The sequence below is a fragment of the Schistocerca americana genome, chromosome 1 (assembly GCF_021461395.2).
Source record: "Schistocerca americana isolate TAMUIC-IGC-003095 chromosome 1, iqSchAmer2.1, whole genome shotgun sequence".
NCBI lineage: Eukaryota > Metazoa > Arthropoda > Insecta > Orthoptera > Acrididae > Schistocerca > Schistocerca americana.
In genome coordinates this window covers 857,202,684-857,222,523 of record NC_060119.1, presented here as the reverse complement: position 1 = coordinate 857,222,523, position 19,840 = coordinate 857,202,684, and the positions used below count along the sequence as shown (strand labels likewise).

Sequence of the window (19,840 nt, the reverse complement as noted above, 5' to 3'; positions counted from 1 at the left end):
ACAGACGAATGGAAAAACTAGTAGCAGCCAACCTTGGGAAAGATCAGTTTGGATTCCGAAGAGATATTGGAACATGTGAGGCAATACTGACCCTACGGCTTATCTTAGAAGCTAGATTACGGAAAGGCAAACCTACGTTTCTAGCATTTGTAGACTTAGAGAAAGCTTTTGACAATGTTGACTGGAATACTCTCTTTCAAATTCTGAAGGTGGCAGGGGTAAAATATAGGGAGCGAAAGGCTATTTACAATTTGTATACAAACCAAATGGCAGTTATAAGAGTTGAGGGGCATGAAAGGGAAGCAGTGGTTGGGAAGGGAGTGAGACAGGATTGTAGCCTCTCCCCGATGTTATTCAATCTGTATATTGACCAAGCAGTGAAGGAAACAAAAGAAAAATTCGTAGTAGGTATTAAAATCCATGGAGAAGAAATAAAAACTTTGAGGTTCGCCGATGACATTGTAATTCTGTCAGAGACAGCAAAGGACTTGGAAGAGCAGTTGAATGGAATGGATAGTGTCTTGAAAGGAGGATATGAGATGAACATCAACAAAAGCAAAACAAGGATAATGGAATGTAGTCGAATTAAGTCGGGTGATGTTGAGGGTATTAGATTAGGAAATGAGACACTTAAAGTAGTAAAGGAGTTTTGCTATTTGGGGAGCAAAATAACTGATGATGGTCAAAGTAGAGAGGATATAACATGTAGACTGGCAATGGCAAGGAAAGTGTTTCTGAAGAAGAGAAATTTGTTAACATCGAGTATTGATTTAAGTGTCAGGAACTCGTTTCTGAAAGTATTTGTATGGAGTGTAGCCATGTATGGAAGTGAAACATTGAAGATAAATAGTTTAGACAAGAAGAGAATAGAAGCTTTCGAAATGTGGTGCTACAGAAGAATGCTGAAGATTAGATGGGTAGATCACATAACTGATGAGGAGGTGTTGAATAGGATTGGGGAGAAGAGAAGCTTGTGGCACAACTTGACTAGAAGAAGGGATCGGTTGGTAGGACATGTTCTGAGGCATCAAGGGATCACCAATTTAGTACTGGAGGGCAGCGAGGAGGGTAAAAATTGTAGAGAGAGACCAAGAGATGAATACACCAAGCAGATTCAGAAGGATGTAGGTTGCAGTAGGTACTGGGAGATGAAGAAGCTTGCACAGGATAGAGTAGCATGGAGAGCTGCATCAAACCAGTCTCAGGACTGAAGACCACAACAACAACATTAATTTTGACCGTTTGTAGGCATTCATAGCTGTGGGCCCCATGCCTGACAACGCTAAAAATTGAACTGACAAGGTACTTAGTGCAGAAGTACAGCTGACCGTACAGTAATATGATTTTTGCGTTAGGGGAAGGATTTCAGCACAGTCCAAAAAAGTTAGTGCGGGCGCTATTGGCTATAGTAGCAGATAGCCACGAGTGTAAACAAACTAGAATTTTGACCGCCAGACAGCAGAGGAGAAGAGCAAGGGAACAGACCCCACCTCCCTGCAGCAATGAAGCAGCCTACAGCAGGACTGACACATTGTTACAGGGATTGCTGATCTCTTCTGGTGTTGTAAGGGTGGTAGTCAAAATCCATGATAGACCAGGACTAGTCACTTCACTTTTTTTCAAAATAAGAAAAGAAATGCACAAACCAAGGAATTCGGGGATGGCTACTGTGCGACTGCTTGTTGAGGTTACCATTAATGACTTAGTTCAGGCACGATCACTAGCGGTATTCGATGCGACCACAGTACAAAACGTTCACCACCTAATTTGCCATGACAAAAGTGTCCACATTATACCATCTTCTGAGCATTTCTTAGGTGTAAAATGCTATGTCCCATAGCTGATAACTACAACGTTGCATTACATAGTGTGTATCTTAACATTATGCCGTCCGGTGACACCACAGTGGTGTTGTGCACAAAATAGTAATCAACGGCCAGCGAGACGACAGTTTTGTCATGTGCATAGTATCGCTCAGTGGCCGGTGACACCACAGTGGTGTCTTGAGCATAGTATTGCACAGTGGCCGGCAACAGCACTTCAGTATCTTTTATATTCTGTTGGTGTTTTGTTTAGGTAACAATAAATTACACACATCAACAAGTTTTTTGTTTTTATAAGTACTTGTGCCTTTTCATCATGGCAGACGAAAGAGACAGTATGATTAGTTATTTTGAATGTGTGGAAGTCTTGTCTAACATTCCCGATGACTTGGCCGATTGGGAAAAAGACATTGGAGATCCAAAAAATGGAAGTGAAGCAGAATTGTCAGAAGATAGTGAAATATGTCCAAGAAGGATTGGGCAAATGCTACGGTTGCCAACTGATTCGGATGAATCAGATGAAGAAGACAGTGCACAGTGGTCAGACTTTGATTTACCGAGGACCAATAATAAATTTGAAGAATCTCCGGGTTCAAACATACTTCCCAAAGACACACACAGTGTCAAGGATATCACAGAATTATATACTGGGAGCAATCTATTTGAATATATTAGCAACGAAACCAACAAGTACTACAGTCAAAACTGCAATAGAAGGAAACAGGATCAAAAAAATGCCAAATCTGTCAACGTTATGGGACCTGAACTTAGAAAATGGTTTGGGCTTGCTATCCTTATAGGAATTGTAAAAAAAAGCAAGTATCGATGATTATTGGTCAACGAATCCATTGACAGACACACACATATCTCATAAAACGATGTCCCATAACCGAATCAGACAAATATTATCATTTTTACATTTTTCCAACATGAACAATAAATTGGATAATGCCGACTGGCTTTTCAAAGTGCAATTCATAATTAATTATTTTCCAAAAAGTTTAAAGAAATGTTTAATCTAAATCAAAACATCTCAATTGAAGAAGGAATGATACTGTGGTGTTGGCGATTAAATTTTAAAGTTCACAATTCGTCGAAAACTACCAAATATGGCATACTCATTCGGACTCTGTGTGATTCAAGTACAGAATACATTTTCTCATTCAAGATATATTCCGGCACTGGACAGCCTTTAGCAAAATGTGATGGAACTATTGACACCTTGTGATTCTTGAGTTTCTCCTGGCGTATTTGACAGTCAAAATATCCACGCGTGTACTGCCGGTCTACAGTGTCCAACGGACACAATATTTCTGCGATCATACATGTCGCCATCATCAGGTGAACTGACTGAGCTCCTGTGAAATTCGCACCAATGACAACCTCGTAAACCGTGACTGTGGCTATAATCTTAGCAAGGCTTGGGAACCAGCGATTGGGTTAATCAAGAGTAAATCGAGCAAACGTAAAGTTCTGACGACCACGGCGGACAGAGCCATCACACCGACGTCACCTCAGACGTCGTCGCAATCTGTTCCACTGCGTGACCGTGGCGCGGGGCGCGGATGGCGGAGGGAGTGCGCCGCGGGCGGAGGGTATTTAAATCGGTCACCGCCGCGACCGAACCCAGTTGCCCCTGAGCAGCCATAGCGTACGGATCTCCGTACCGGCACATTCACAGGAGCTCAGTCCATCAGTTCACCTGATGATGGCGACATGTACGATCACTGAAATATTGTGCCCGTTGGACACTGTAGACCGGCAGTACACCTGTGGATATTTTGGTTATTGACACCTTCTTATGGAAAGTGGCATCACCTCTACATGGATAATTATTATAGCACTGTAGAACTTGCAGAGAAGTTTCTTGAAAAGAAAATTCGAGTATGTGGAACGATACGCCAAAATAGAGAATTTCTGGAAAAATTAAAGCACACAAAAGTCAATGTGTTTGAAGCTTGTCATGAACAGAAAGGTGGAAGTACTCGCCCAGGTATGGAGACCTTCAAAAAGTAAAGTGATATGAATGATCTCTACAATACTGACGCTTTGACTGACACTCAAAGAAAATGTAGAAAAATCAATTACACAATAAAAAAAACTTGAAAGTATATTAGGCTACAGCAAATACATGAAAGGAGTGGACCGGGCAGACCAATATTTGAGTTATTAGCCCTATATACAGAAAAACTATAAAATGATCAAACAATGCTTGCATGTACCTCTTTAATCACGCATTATTTAATGCATTCCGTACATGTCAGTATTTCAATACAGAACATAAGAGTCTCCAATTTCATGATTTTTTATTGAAAGTGTCTGATGCGTGGATAAAAGACCATGTACCTGCTTCTGAGTGAAACTTGGAGGTTGCCATTACATCGCTTATGTCCCATCATGATCCGGTTGACAAACTTTACGGTCACATAAAGCAACACCATCTAATACTTATTTCTGAAACGAATAAATGAAAACGAAGAAACTGCCATGTATGTTTCAAAAACAAAAAAGAACAATAAACTTAATGTGCAAGTTTATGGAGTTACGTTACATCTTGGAGACTGTTTTGCAGCATATCATATGAAAGAGAAATACTAAGTACCAAAGACAATGCAAATAAACAAATATATGAAATAAACAAATATTGTGTTTATTTACGTATGTATAGCCTAGAAATTTCATGAAAGTAGGGGAACAGGGTTGAGAACTCATAAGAACTAATGATGAGATTAGTAAAACTTAACAATTTATAATCTCCCGATAATGTCAAGAATGGCCGGCAACAAGCCAAGTAATCCGAATTAGCACTGCCGGCGACAAGTGAATAAATTTGTACGGGACGTTGGGACAGCAAAGTGTTAAATAGGCCAGTTAAACGTTCACAACAGCATGGCACCAGATCATTGTGTGCAATGATACATTGTTGTGTTCATAAAGTTTTTATTTGGATACAGGTTCTTATGCACATTATCTTTTGAAACTGGGCTTTGACAGATGGTGTACAGTATCAGTAACTGAAAATTGGGACATGAAAGGGAAGCAGTGGTTGGGAAGGGAGAGAGACAGGGTTGTAGCCTCTCCCCGATACTATTCAATCTGTATATTGAGCAAGCCGTAAAGGAAAAAAAAGAAAAGTTCGGAGTAGGAATTAAAATCCATGGAGAAGAAATAAAAACTTTGAGGTTTGGCAATGACATTGTAATTCTGTCAGAGACAGCAAAGGACTTGGAAGAGCAGTTGAAAGGAATGGATAGTGCCTTGAAAGGAGGGTATAAGATGAACATCAACAAAAGCAAAACAAGGATAATGGAATGTAGTCGAATTAAGTCAGGTGATGCTGAGGGAATTAGATTAGGAAATGAGACACTTGAAGTAGTAAAGGAGTTTTGCTATTTGGGGAGCAAAATAACTGATGATGGTCGAAGTAGAGAGGATATAAAATGTAGACTAGCAATGGCAAGGAAAGCATTTCTAAAGAAGAGAAATTTGTTAACATTGAGCATTGATTTAAGTGTCAGGAACTCGTTTCTGAAAGTATTTGTATGGAGTGTAGCCGTGTATGGAAGTGAAACATGGATGATAAAAGTTTAGACAAGAAGAGAATAGAAGCTTTCGAAATGTGGTGCTACAGAAGAATGCTGAAGATTAGATGGGTAGATCACACAACTAATGGGGAGGTATTGAATAGGATTGGGGAGAAGAGAAGTTTGTGGCACAACTTGACTAGAAGAAGGGAACATTTGGTAGGACATGTTCTGAGGCATCAAGGGATCTCCAATTTAGTACTGGAGGGCAGCATGGAGGGTAAAAATTGTAGAGGGAGACCAAGAGATGAATACACTAAGCAGATTCAGAAGGATGTAGGTTGCAGTAAGTACTGGGAGATGAAGAAGCTTGCACAGGATAGAGTAGCATGGAGAGCTGCATCAAACCAGTCTCAGGACTGAAGACCACAACAACGACATGCAGAAAATAAAGCTATATCTGAGAAAGTAGTTCATACGGCTTCCATAAGCAATGAAATAGTGACATAATTTTGCGTTTTTGCATTTTGAGGCAAAATTCCTATCAATTTTGCATTTATCACAAAATGTGAATTTTTCCTGTTCCTACAGAGTACATAGAAGCCATAAAACCCATTCAGTTGGCCATCCCAGAGGAACTCAGTCCGACATTAACTGAATACCAGTGATGTATTCCATCTCTCTGGTTTCTTGGGGAAGATGTGGATGAATATGGTAGAGTCCTCATACCGAAAATTCTCCACACTTTTCTGGAGAACAATTGCCACCACTGAGTAATTCACATCAAGAGTACGGAGTATCTAAAGGGGGTATTTTGCAGATGATTGAGTTTTGAAGCATGGGAGTGTATGGGGGCACTTATCACACACAACATATGTGATGTTATTTCCACTACTCCCTCCATGGCTGCCACACTACATATTCATGTGAAATCTAAAAGACCAACCCAGAAAGTGTAGTAGTACAAGAACCATTCTGCATCTTCTTTGAATATCGGGGCTACAGCAAACAAGACTATAAGAAGACTGTGTTGTATCAGTGATTGAATACATAAACTGGTTTTCTTCGTTCCCAACATGGTTATATAGTTTCAGATTGGAGGCAGAAGGCAAAAGCTCAGTGTGCTATGCATAGGCAGCTACATCATAAGTCCATTTGTGATGAAGAAAAGGGTACTAAGACTTCTGTGGCTCAGATAAACATTACTTCCGTGGGAAAAACAGTTGTTGCTCTTCACAGTGTCATGCATCATTAGATGGTGCAAGTAAGAGTCTCAGACCTACAAGCCTGAGTAGGACGACTCAATGTGTGCTAAACACAAGAAGCCAACCGAGCTTCACAGCAAAGTCACTGATTGAGGATTTGAAATTGCAGACCTTCGATCAGAAGGAAATAACTATTTGTTCATTTGAATCAAAGCCTATTACCTTCACATCACTGCAGTTTTATTCAGTTTAATATGAAAGGGCTTTGGAAGAATTCTTTAGTGTCACTCATTGCCTTTGAAAGTCTTCATTCAGGGTTGCTACAATTTTCCCCAAGTGAAACTCCCTGATCTTATTCTGATCTCCAGACAAGTTTTATGATTTTTCCCTAAAAAGCTCTGATATCTCAAGGGTAAGTTAAGATGTAACTTGACATTCTATCTTTGCCGCTATGGTACAAGAAACAAAAGTGCAAACGAGGAAATATCTAAAAAAGATAGTGTTATGAAAAAGCAAGCCAAATGGTATGTGTGTTTCATTAAGACCATTGATGTTATTTTACTTCAATAAAATGAAACACATTTGGTGACAAAAATATGCATTTCCTTGGAGTCGCAAGACAGATTTAAAATACCTTCACTGATTTCAGAAATAACCTCAGAAGAAAGTAGGCCTCTTGAAAAAAAAGTATAAGCAGGGGAAGAATTGTGTAAACTAACACTGTAGGTGACCACCAATTAAATGTTGGTTCTATTATGTTCGTTAATCTCAGTTATTGCCCACTGTGTTATACCTATTATTTTACAGGTATTGCTCGATTTTTCTTTCGAGAAATATATGAGTACATAATGCGCAAACCGCCATCAACTGACACAATTTTCTTCTTCTTATCGTCCATACTTTCAAACATATACACTACTTTTGTAGTGCCAATATGTACTAGAAAAAATAAAATGTCAATAAAATGCCACACTGCACAACATACTTGTTGTGAAAGTGTCGAAATTCCTGAACTCCATCACCCTTGGCCTCTCGCCTGCCGAGGAGCACTGCAGTCTTGGGTCCATGGAAAAACCACAAAAATGTGCTGCATTACGCCACAATTAAACAGACCTGTCCTGTGGGCTGATCAGTAAGACTAGATTCGATGGGCAGGGTTTGCACATTGGTGGGAACCCGAATGGCTTCAGATCGGCAGGTCCAAACCATTACAGATACCTGCAGAAACAGCCTGCAGTTTTGGCCTGTCATGGTAATCCAATTGTGTGGCCAGCTATTTGCGAGCCACTGGCAGCATTTCGATGAAATGAGACTGTGGTGATCAATCCATGCAACAGATAACTTGAACAAATTCTCTGAGAATCAATAATAATGAGGATAGGTAGCAATTCACCATAAAGATGATTGCTGAGCCACAGACATGCACATGGAAAAGACAATCATCCTCTCACAACTAAATTTTCATTCATAGCTTTTGTCAGAAAACAAGAGCACAGACACATTCCCTCAGACACAACACATGCACACATGCCTAATGCTTCTGAGTCTACAGTCTCTGAGAATCAGATCCAAACAAAGGAAAATCGTAGATGAAAATAACAAGATTGCTCCAAAAAAGCAAAATATCCATTCATACAACACAAGAAATAATCAAGATTTACATATGCAGTTTTCACATACAACACTAAAACAAAAAGGACCCTTGCAAGCAGGAAAAAAACTGTATAACAAACTACCTAAAGAAATTAAGGCAATAACTGGCATGCATAAATTCAAAACTGCAGTGAGTGACTACTTGCTACAGAATTGTTACTACAGTGCTAATGAATTTTTATCTACAATGTAAATATGTGAAAAATTTAAATAGTTTATACAATTAAGGCCAAAATAAGAAATGTGTACATTAGATTTATTTGTGTATTACATGTGGTCTATTACATATATGTGTGTGTCTGTATAATCAAGGCCAAAAGTACGAAATGTGTGCGTGTAAAATTTACTTGTGAAATGTTATTCCCATATGTTAGAGTTATATTGCTATATACTGAAAACCATACAACAGCTTTTTTCTGTTAAACTTTATTGCAAATTATTTGACTTGTCCTATACCATTATGTACCCCTGTACAGTGTATGATTCACAGGACCAATAAATATGCAATACAATACAATACACTCCTCATGCCCCTCGCCCACAGCTGCTAGGCTAGCAACAAGAAGTGATGGCAGCACTGACTGCTGCAAGCTGAGAGGAGTGGTAGGATGGGGAGAAACAGTAGTAATGAGGGAATGGAGAAGTGGCACACATACTCAGCTACACCTAGCCCGCAATGATGCATGACACCACAGTAAACAAACCATTTCATCTACAGAGACAAAAATGAGATATTTCCAGTTTTTATTTATTAATTTTTTATTTCCATGATGTGTGTGAAACTCCCTGACATTCCCTGTTTCCAGAACCTGTGGCGACCCTGTCATTTGATTTCACACTAGCCACCTGTTCCACAACATATAACGTGTTTATCATACGCCTGTAAGATTACAATAACAGATCCAAAAACCCACCAACGAAATATTTGCCGTGGATATTCTCATAGGAGGCAATTTTTGTTATAAATCAGTGAAGGACAGTTCCCCAATAGACATCTCTGAATCTTTAGTGTTAGTTTCTTCCATATGTGGCTGATTACTTAGAGGAAACAAGTCACGAGCCTGTGTGCATGTAACTCTGGTAAATTTCGTTCATTCTGACTGGTCTACTCTGCCCTCGGATAATGACTTCAAATGCTTTTGAGACTTGGAGACTATAAGAATTACTGCCAATCAAGATCGATCCATGAGCAACGAGGACAGGAGACTTCTTGAGGAATTCAGAGCATCTTTCTGTAGAATGGATCAACAAGCAGTGGTTTCACTTCCCAAAGACAGGACTAAACCCTCCCAACTGCAGACTGACTTCAGAGAAATGAGTCAACCACCTGGGGACAAGATTTCAACATCAAGAAGCCTTTAGGCAACTGTATCACTTAACTCTCAGAGAAGGCACTGTTTTATCTCCCTCATTATGCAATGAGGATAGAGAAATGTGGGAAGACCAAGAGGAGGATAGTCTTTGATGTATCGTCTCACAAAAGCAATTCCTCTCCTCTGAACGAGATGCTTGAGGCAGCACCGAATCTACTACTTGAGACCTTAGGAATGTTACTGTGATTCAGACTACATTCCATTGCTATTGTCATGGACATCACACAGGCATTCTTTCGATTGATCTTGCATGAAGAAGACAAAGACTTCATCACATTCTTCTGGTTCATAATTATCCAGAAGAAAACAGGATATCTTCAAATGATGGATAATGCAAGAATGTGTAGACGTTCTAAATAAAATTAGTAATTTCAAACTTGCCAGCAGCTTTTGTAGAAAAACAAATCTCGTGGGGGCTCCTGTATCTTACTGCATTCCTCCTTAAACACTTTAAAGTGAAAGAAGATTTTAGTTATCTAAATGAAGAATGTATTTTTGAAAGCTGTTGTGTAGAGCTGTGTGATTTAAATACTGTGATAATATCAATTTACAAAATTAGTGGGAGTTCTGCTACTAAATTGTTCTTAGAAAAATTTCAATATCACTTAGATAAACTAAAAAATAAAAAATAAAAAAAAAATAAAAAAATTAAAAAAAAAAAATAAAAAAAAAATTGTGACTGCAGGGGACTTCAACTTAAATACATTAATTGAAAGCAGTGACATTGAAAAATTTCATGATTTAATCCAAAAATCTGGCTTCAAGTTAAACTTTACTATGAGCAACCTGCATAGATAATATCGTTACAAATTATCGGTTTGATGATACAAGGATCTGGGGATATCTGATCACTCAGCTTTGTTTCTATAGTTCCCCAAAACAGAGAAACTAAAATCTGAATCTGAATCTTATATAAGAAGGAATTTTAGCAAAGAAAATTTAGGGAGTTGTTTTGTGATATGTGAAGGGTTATACGCTGGCCTTTAGACCACTGTGATTCAAGCAATAAAAATTTTGATAAATTTCCAAATTGTTTTTTGGGTGTATTCAATAAAACATTTCTCCCAAAATCCTATCAAAAGAGAGTCAGGAATAAACAAAATTGGATTACACCAGGTATGAAAATTTCAAGTGCCAGAAAAAAAACAGCTGCACAATGAGCTCAAAGTAAATAGAAACCCTAATTTTGTAACTTATGTTAAGTGCTGTAAGACTATATTCAAAAAAGTGATACTGGCAGCAAAAAAACTGGCAAATAGTATATTCATAAACAAAGAAATAAAATAAAGGCAGTCTGGTCTATTATGAAATCAGAGTTGGGAGTCAATGTTAAAGACCAAGAAATTTCTCAAATTAGGTTTCATGTTGATATTATTGTAAATCATGTTTCAATGTCAAACTGCTTCAATGATTTCTTTGTCAATATAGCAAAATCTGATGTAGGCATGGCAGCCCATCAGGACAATATGATTTTCAGGCATAGAGATGACATTTGTTTTAAAAAATCAGAAAACGCACTCAGAAAGATGTGGAAGAGAGAATATTATCATTATTCAGCTGGATGAGATGGAATACCTTCCATGGTAATCAAGGAAGTACGCCATATTATTTCATACCTACTGACTATTATTGTAAACCAGTCCTTTGAACATGGATCTTTCCCAGATGTCCTAAAATATGCAGAGACTAAGCCATTATTTAAAAAGGGATCACCAGAAGATATGGGAAACTACTGGCCTATTCTCTCCTTCCCATTTTTTCTAAAATATTTGAAAAACTTGTGGCAAACAACTAGAAAATTTCCTTACAGTAAACGATAGTATTTGTACAAATCAGTTTGGCTTTAAAAGAGGAAAAAGCACCATAAATGCCATCAGAGAATTTACAGAAAAAATAAGCACATCACTAGACCAGGGTACAAAAGTCTCAGGAATATTCTGTGATCTAACGAAAGCCTTTGACTTCGTGAACCACTCATTATTACTTCACAAACTGAAGAGCTATGGGATCGAAGATACTGCATTACAGTGGTTCAACTCTTATCTGACAGAAAGGAAACAAAGAGTTATTTTAACATCAAATTCAGTTAACTACCACTCCAAATGGAAAACAATTTCCCAAGGAGTTCCACAGGGTTCAATACTGGGTCCTTGAACGTTCTTGTTGTATATAAATGATTTACCAATAAATATTGATGCTCATTCAGTCTTGTTCACAGATGATACCTCAGTCCAGATAGAAAATGATACAATAGACAAGATTCCAGAGTGTATACAAAATGTTCTGGGGAAACTGGAATCCTGGTTCCATAAAAACTGACTAAAGCTCAATGTCCATAAGACACAGATGATGCAATTTGTCTCTAAAGTGTCAACAATATGTCCTGTACAAATAGCCCATAATAATAAACTGATGACAGAAGTGAGCCATGAGAAATTCTTGGGCCTAAACCTTGATAAAAGTTTAAACTGGAAGGCACATATAGACTTCCTGGCAAATAAATTAAATTCCCTAGCTTTTGCAATGTTTATTTATCTGGTGCCACAAGAAAGACAGTCTACCACAGTTATTTTGAATCTGTTATTCGGTATGGGATAATTTTCTGGAGAAACTCTAGAAGCAGTACAAGGCTACTAATTATTCAGAAGCAAATCGTTAGAAATGTGTGCTGCCCACAAAAATAAGTCATGTAGCCCATTGTTCAAGAAATTAAATATACTAACAATTACTTTGTTGCACATTTTTGAAATTTTGATTTTTGTATACAATGATCAACATAATCTCGGAAGGTTTTGTTTTAAGCATCGCTATGATACTCGTCACAACGAAAACTTCAAATTTCTTTCGCAAACTTAAATCTTTATGCTCGGACACCACTGTACATGGGGCTAAAAATATGTAACAAATTAAAAGGAAGAAACATGTTAACAATGGACCTTCGTTCACTGAAAAGTTTACTCCAAAATATTTTAATTAAGAAATGTTGCTACACCACTGAAGATTTCATGGAAGATAGTCTGACACTTTGAACAACAAAAATCTGTAGCTAATATTGCAGTGTTGTCTGTGTACAACAAAGGAAATCGGTAAACTGTTAATTTATAGTAAATACTGTAGTGTTGCATTTACTGGCATTATTCTTAAAGTAGTGCCAAAAGAATTTCTGTAAATCATTATACATTATATTTTTGCTAAACTTGACGTGTTTCCTGTACAACAGATCATATGATCTGTACAATGTATGTAATGAGACTAATAAATCACAGTTTACATTTACATTTTACACATTGCAATACAATATGCTTCACCGAGCTCCCATTCGGGCTGACCTGTAGCCCATTTCTACACTCGGCAACGTTAAGACAGCATGCTGCCAAGTGTACATTATTTCCCACTGTGGTGCCACTTACAAACTGAATACATACATGGATGACTTTACGATCACAGTAGGAAGTGGTAATTCGGTGATCACCTACACTATGAACTAGTAGTCCTAATGAAACTAATCGGCCTCTCCTTATCAAAATGGGCTACCAACTCCAAACAACATAAAATTATCTGGAGATCCAAAGGGTGAGAACCCCCACACAGACTCAAGTTTTAGGTGTAGGTTGGAACACCATGGATGATTACTTCTGAAGCAACCACAGAGAAGTTACCAGAAAGTCGTCATAAGATCAAGTCACTAGTCAGTTCTTGCGGTGTACAGTTAGGATCTATGAACCACATGGACAGTTCTCCCCTGTTCCTCTTGTTAGAAAATTGTTATTCCAGGACATATGGTGCAGCTCTGCACATTTGTACAGACTTAGAAAATAACGTCCGACTCATTTAGTTTGTAGCAAGCACAAACTTGCTCCTATTAAGAAGGTAACCTTGCCACAATTGGAACTTTTAGTGGCAATAATAGGAACTTGACTACTTTGTTACATCTGATTACTTCTGTCATGCAGCAGAATTTAAAATCGTTCGTGTAATATTGTGGACAGATGCTAGTGATCCAAACAGATGGAAGAAATTTTTTTGTAATTATGTAACAGAGATACAAACTCACATAACTCTTACACAGTGGAGACACTGCTCAGCACAAGACAACTCTGCTGATATCTTTCATGAGGACTCCTCGGATGTCAAATAAGCCCCCTTCAAATTTTGTGGCATGGACTGCCTTGGCTTGCTTGCCCTCCTGAGTGTTGGTCAATCTGATACTTTGACAGTACACTGACTACATCCTGCAGAGAAGACAAAGAAAAATCATAGCCAAGTTCTGTCGATATCTGCAGTGACTATCCTCATGAACCTATCTGAATTCAGATCATACTGGAGGCTCATTCATATTGCAGCATGGACATACTGTTTTCTACATAACATTCGTCAGAAGGAGAAATCTTCGAGAAAGGTTACAGCCACTGAGCTATCAGCTATACAAATGTTTTGGATATGAGTAGTCCAGAGAGACTCCTTTGCTGAAGAACACCAAATGCTTTAAAATAACTTACCACTGCCAAGAGAGTATAACATTGCTGGTACAGCCTTTTCGTGGAATACGGACTGATATGCCTAGAGGGTCAACAACATTGCACTAGCCTTGATGGGGAACAAAAACATCCAGTGCTTCTTGACGGTTTCCACCATTTCAAGCAATTTGTTATTTGAGAGACACACTTTTTCCTTTCATCACTTTGGTGCTCATTCTTTATGGTCCAAACTCCAAATTGAATTTTGGATAATCAGAGCTCATTAGGCAATCAAAAGAGTCCTACACTTTTGGTTGTCATTTCAGATCCTGGAGAAACTGTGAGTGCAACAGATTGAAGCACCACTGTCATTTGAACAAGTTTTGCCTCCTAACCATTAGCTGTAACAGGGATATACTTTGCTGGACAATTATTCACTACAATCAGAAGAGAAATGCACAAGTCACATACTGCTCTATCGTATGAGCTACTGCACAAGCAGTGCACCTCAACCTCTGTACACACTTGTCAACAGATAAGTTTCTCGAGTCACTCCAGTGATTCACTGGAAGACATGGACAAGCCCATACGACTCACAAAAAAAGGATGTGAAAACATTAAATTTTGCAAATGTAGAACAAGCACAGCATTGGAAGGCCACCACAAAAACTTGCCACTTTCTTGCCCACCATGGTATTACATGGAAAATCATTGCCTCATGCGCAGCGTGGTGGGAAAGATGGCAAGACCTATAAGCGGTTGCCTGAGGAAGGCTCAGTGAAGAATTACTGAACACCACCCTCATTAGTACTAAAGCTACAGTTAACTCTAGGGCTGTCACACAATGAGATGATGCAGATGCACTGACCCCTTCCCATTTACTGACTGGAGAGAACTCTTGACAATTCCTACATCAAAAACGAACTTAGCAAAAGAATTTTGGCTGAGGCAGCAACTCTCTGACAGCTTTTGGAAATGTTGGATGAAAGAACATTTGTGGAACTGAGGAAGTTCCATGAATTTAAATGTCCACTACGATGACTCAAAATTCTGTCCTGGAGACAACGTTCTAGTACAAGGGGAAATGCGTCCACGACACAACTGGAAGGAGGCCAGAACAGAGAGAGCACTACCAGGGAGAGATGAGCAGGATAAGAACAATAATCCTCTGCACACCATCAGTTGTCCTGTGCCGCCGGACCTCTAAGAGGTTGATTAGGGTGGGGAGGATGAGAGACTATCTGTTTATTCTTTGGAGGAATATCTCTGACTTTTTGCTATTTCTCAATATATGTGGTTCTGTGATGAGAAGTATTGTTTTTGTTAGTACACTCTGTTGTGACTACATTTTTATGACACTCTTGTTCAACTGATTCTTAGGAACAGCTCATCATAAGAGGACTGTTACCACAAATGATTAAAAATGAGTGTTTCAAAGAAAAGCTGCACGTTTCATCATGAGTTCATTTACTAAGTGCTCATCTCATTCCTGTGACACATCTGCCACTGGAAGAAACCATTGTGCAGCTTGGAGAGATTTAATCGAGGCTCACTAACATCTGTTCCTCCCATATTCCTAAAAGAGTTGAACAGAGGCTGCAACAATGTAAGGTGGATAGCAGAGTGTAGATGCAGAAATGTGGCATGTTGACAGACGTAGGGAGAGAGAGTCTGTGACCATTAAATGACAGAGAAAATGTGAATACCATATAAATACAGAGCACTGGACATGACTTACACATACAAGCTAACCCTTTTTTAGTAACTCTGAAATCTCTGGTGGCATCGTCTCTGAACTCATGACTAATGACAGAAACCAAAGTGCCTGTATTTTTCAACAATCAACAGTTGTACACCACTGTGAGCAAGTTATATCTTCCATAGAACTATGTACTGAATTTATTTATTTGTACTTTCCACGAGTACTAAGACACTGAAACTCTATACTGGTATACTGCTCATCTTGTTTCACATTGTAATTTTTTTTTTATCTTCTCTCACTCTCAGCTCTGCTAGTCAACCCTCAACCATTTCCTTTCTGTGCACATCACACTCCTCTTAATTTTTACACATATGATTTAATGACATTTTTACATGGAATTCATTCAAAGCAGAATACCTGGGAATATTTGATAAGATCGAATAGTCACCAGTGGTGGTCAAGAGTACAGATGCATACTTCTGTGATACATGAAAGATCAACACGTCAATATCTGGATAGTCAAGGAGCAATCAAACTGCAAACCACACCATTATGAACTGCTGCGGTGGCAGCTTGTTGAAATTAATGAGTTCCATTACTAATTTCAGTTGCTGCTCCTGGCACACTACAAGTGACAATTTCTGCCCTGTTATCTCTTTACCAAATTAATATAATTTGTTGCCTACTTCACTAATATCGGCATGTGTTTTTTGTACAGCTGCTAAACTATTCCTCTGGGTCTACATCGAGAGATTTAACCTACCCTTCAGCACTTTCACCCTTTATAAAAATATTTCAATTCTCAAAGCTCAGAATACACTATTTAATGTGATGTACCTTATGATGACCTCAACTTATGTTTATAACAATACAATTGTGGACAAACCTTGGGTGAACACTGGATCCTGCTGCTGAGAGCTGTATGTGGCAGTGGGAATACCAGCAAGAGGATCTGCCAAAACATCCACTCCACTTGTGTTGCTTGCAGAATCGAACACTGTGGATGTAGTACTCTCCTCAGGCACAGCTGGCAGTTTAGAATAAGACAGCAGCTCTGCAGCAGAAGGAAGTGCGACTATTAAAAAAAATGCACATTTCACGAAAATAGATACTTGAGCTATGAAAGAGATGGTATTCGAAAGAAACATTGATAACATTAGCTAATTTCCACTTAATAATACAAAGATGAAATATTATATCCTTAGTTCCAATGTCCACACTTTTCTTCGGCATTAATTTACCAATTCACCCCACTGTACAGCAAACCATCTTGTAGATACTGATAAGACATGATTCTGAGTGTTACATTCCGACGCCAGATTTTTTATCAAGCTTCCCGTTTACAACATTTGTAAGAATTTGTGCCAGAAGGAATGAAAAATAATGACTTAGAAATAAGTTGGTGTATTTGGTGGAATAGGTTGAGGAGGTGAGTAACATAGATGTATAGAACAGCAGTGGGGGAGGTGGACCAGCAAGGCAAGGGAGCTCTTAAAACCAAACTGAAGGCAGGTCATTTTGCATACAGAAGAGGCAAGCACAAAAAGGGATTAAATTCACTCCCATTCCATACTTGGACTAAATTGTGTACAGTACACGCGAAATGTTGAATGAACTCTGCCATGATGCTGCTTATAAATGAGTACACCAGAATTATTGTGAAAAAGGTTGTAGTTTTTATTACTGATTTATTATAACAAGTCCCACATCAAATGTCCCAGTTTAGAACTATTCTGGGTATTCACCTCCACGAACTGTTGCCAGCCAATGACATTCAGTATAGTTGCTGGTGCCTTGATGTGAGGCACACAGGATGGCTATAGGTACAATCCTCCTGACTCTGCTGCAGCAATACTTCGGCAATGATACAACTATATTAATAACTATCTGCAGCGACTCTCTGTAAGGCTTGGCAATATGAAAGGTGTCCTTCCCCCTCTCTACCACACATCGAGCAGGTGCCTAAGATAGATGCCAGTTGATGTACGCCATGTGGAAGAGTGTCTCTGGAGAATGGCTATAGAATACGATACTACAGATCAAATTGTGAAAAATACCTGGTCTTTGTTATCATATAATATTCATCACTGGATTATGCCAAAGAAATGGGAGTATCTGTGGAGGGCTCGTGTTGCAAACACACTTTCATACCTGGCTATGAGACATGTTCATATAAAATAAAGCTCCCACAGTAGAGGCGTATGAGCCATGGGGCTGGGAGTGGAACAGTTGCAAGGAATTTAAGAATTTTCTGCTGACTTGGTACTGCGGAAGAATACCAGCTGGGCAACTTGTGGCAGAATAAAAGGCATGGTATTCCTCTTTCCAGGGCTCAATTAAAGGCAGCCTAAGCCTACCAGAAGTTAGGGTTGAATTGTTTAAGCCCCTCAGTTCCACACTACATTTTAACAAACGAATAATCTATTGCCCTGAAGCCATGCGACCAGCGCAAGTCATAAAGATAAGTTATTTTAGATTACAACAACATTTAGTTTAGTACTGATTACTTGGTAAATAGGTGTATTAGTGTGCTTTTTAAGCATACCATGAAATATTTCATTTCGCTTTATGTAATATAGCATAAAACATGAAAAGATCATCCTCTTGTGTAAAATATTCTGGAAGTAAAATAGTCCCCTGTTCAGATCCCCCGGCAGGGACTACTCAAGAGGACATCTTTATCAGGAGAAAGAAAACTGGCATTCTACAGATCGGAGCGTGGAATGTCAGATCCCTTAATCGGGCTGATAGGTTGGAAAATTTAAAAAGGGAAATGGATAGGTTAAAATTAGATATAGTGGGAATTAGTGAAGTTTGGTGGCAGGAGGAACAAGACTTTTGGTCAGACAAATACAGGGTTATAAATACAAAATCAAATAGGGGTAATGCAGGAGTAGGTTTAATAATGAATAAAAAAAATAGGAGTGCAGGTAAGCTACTACAAACAGCATAGCGAACGCATTATTGTGACCAAGATAGACACGACCACACTACTACAGTAGTACAAGTTTATATGCCAACTAGCTCTGCAGATGACGAAAAAATGTATGATCAAATAAAAGAAATTATTCAGATAGTGAAGGGAGACGAAAATTTAATAGTCCGGGGTGACGAATTCGGTAGTAGGAAAAGGGAGAGAAGGAAACGTAGTAGGTGAATATGGATTGGGGGTAAGAAATGAAAGCGGAAGCCGCCTGGTAGAATTTTGCACAGAGCACAACTTAATCATAGCTAACACTTGGTTCAAGAACCATAAAAGAAGGTTGTATACATGGAAAAAGCCTGGAGATACTGACAGGTTTCAGATAGATTATATAATGGCAAGACAGAGATTTAGGAACCAGGTTTTAAATTGTAAGACATTTCCAGGGGCAGATATGGACTCTGACCACAATCTATTGGTTATGAACTGTAGATTAAAACTGAAGAAACTGCAAAAAGGTGGGAATTTAAGGAGATGGGACCTGGATAAACTGACTAAACCAGAGGTTGTACAGAGTTTCAGGGAGAGCATAAGGGAACAATTGACAGGAATGGGAGAAAGAAATACAGTAGAAGAAGAATGGGTGGCTCTCAGGAGTGAAGTAGTGAAGGCAGCAGAGGATCAAGTAGGTAAAAAGACGAGGGCTAGTAGAAATCCTTGGGTAACAGAAGAAATATTGAATTTGATTGATGAAAGGAGAAAATATAAACATGCAGTAAATGAAGCAGGCAAAAAGGAATACAAACGTCTCAAAAATGAGATCGACAGGAAGTGCAAAACGGCTAGGGGACAAATGTAAGGATGTAGAGGCTTATCTCACGAGGGGTAAGATAGATACTGCCTACAGGAAAATTAAAGAGATCTTTGGAGAAAAGAGAACCACTTGTATGAATATCAAGAGCTCAGATGGAAATCCAGTTAAACAATGAAGGGAAAGCAGAAGAGTGGACGGAGTATATAGAGGGTCTATACAAGGGCGATGTACTAGAGGACAATAGTATGGAAATGGAAGAGGATGTAGATGAAGATGAAATGGGAGATATGACACTGCGTGAAGACTTTGACAGAGCACTGAAAGACCCGAGTCGAAACAAGGCCCCGGGAGTAGACAACATTCCAT

At 38.7% G+C, this 19,840-nt stretch overlaps 1 protein-coding gene across 2 annotated transcripts in view; it reads right to left on the bottom strand.

The window, feature by feature from the left end:
* LOC124613573 (MLX-interacting protein) overlaps window positions 1–19,840 on the bottom strand; it is a 403,061-nt gene that overhangs the window by 155,730 nt on the left and 227,491 nt on the right. For both annotated transcript variants that reach the window (XM_047142290.1, XM_047142297.1), the window contains exon 7: window positions 16,624–16,791. In XM_047142290.1, coding sequence (XP_046998246.1) covers window positions 16,624–16,791 — 168 coding nt within the window. The remainder of the gene's footprint in view (window positions 1–16,623; window positions 16,792–19,840) is intronic.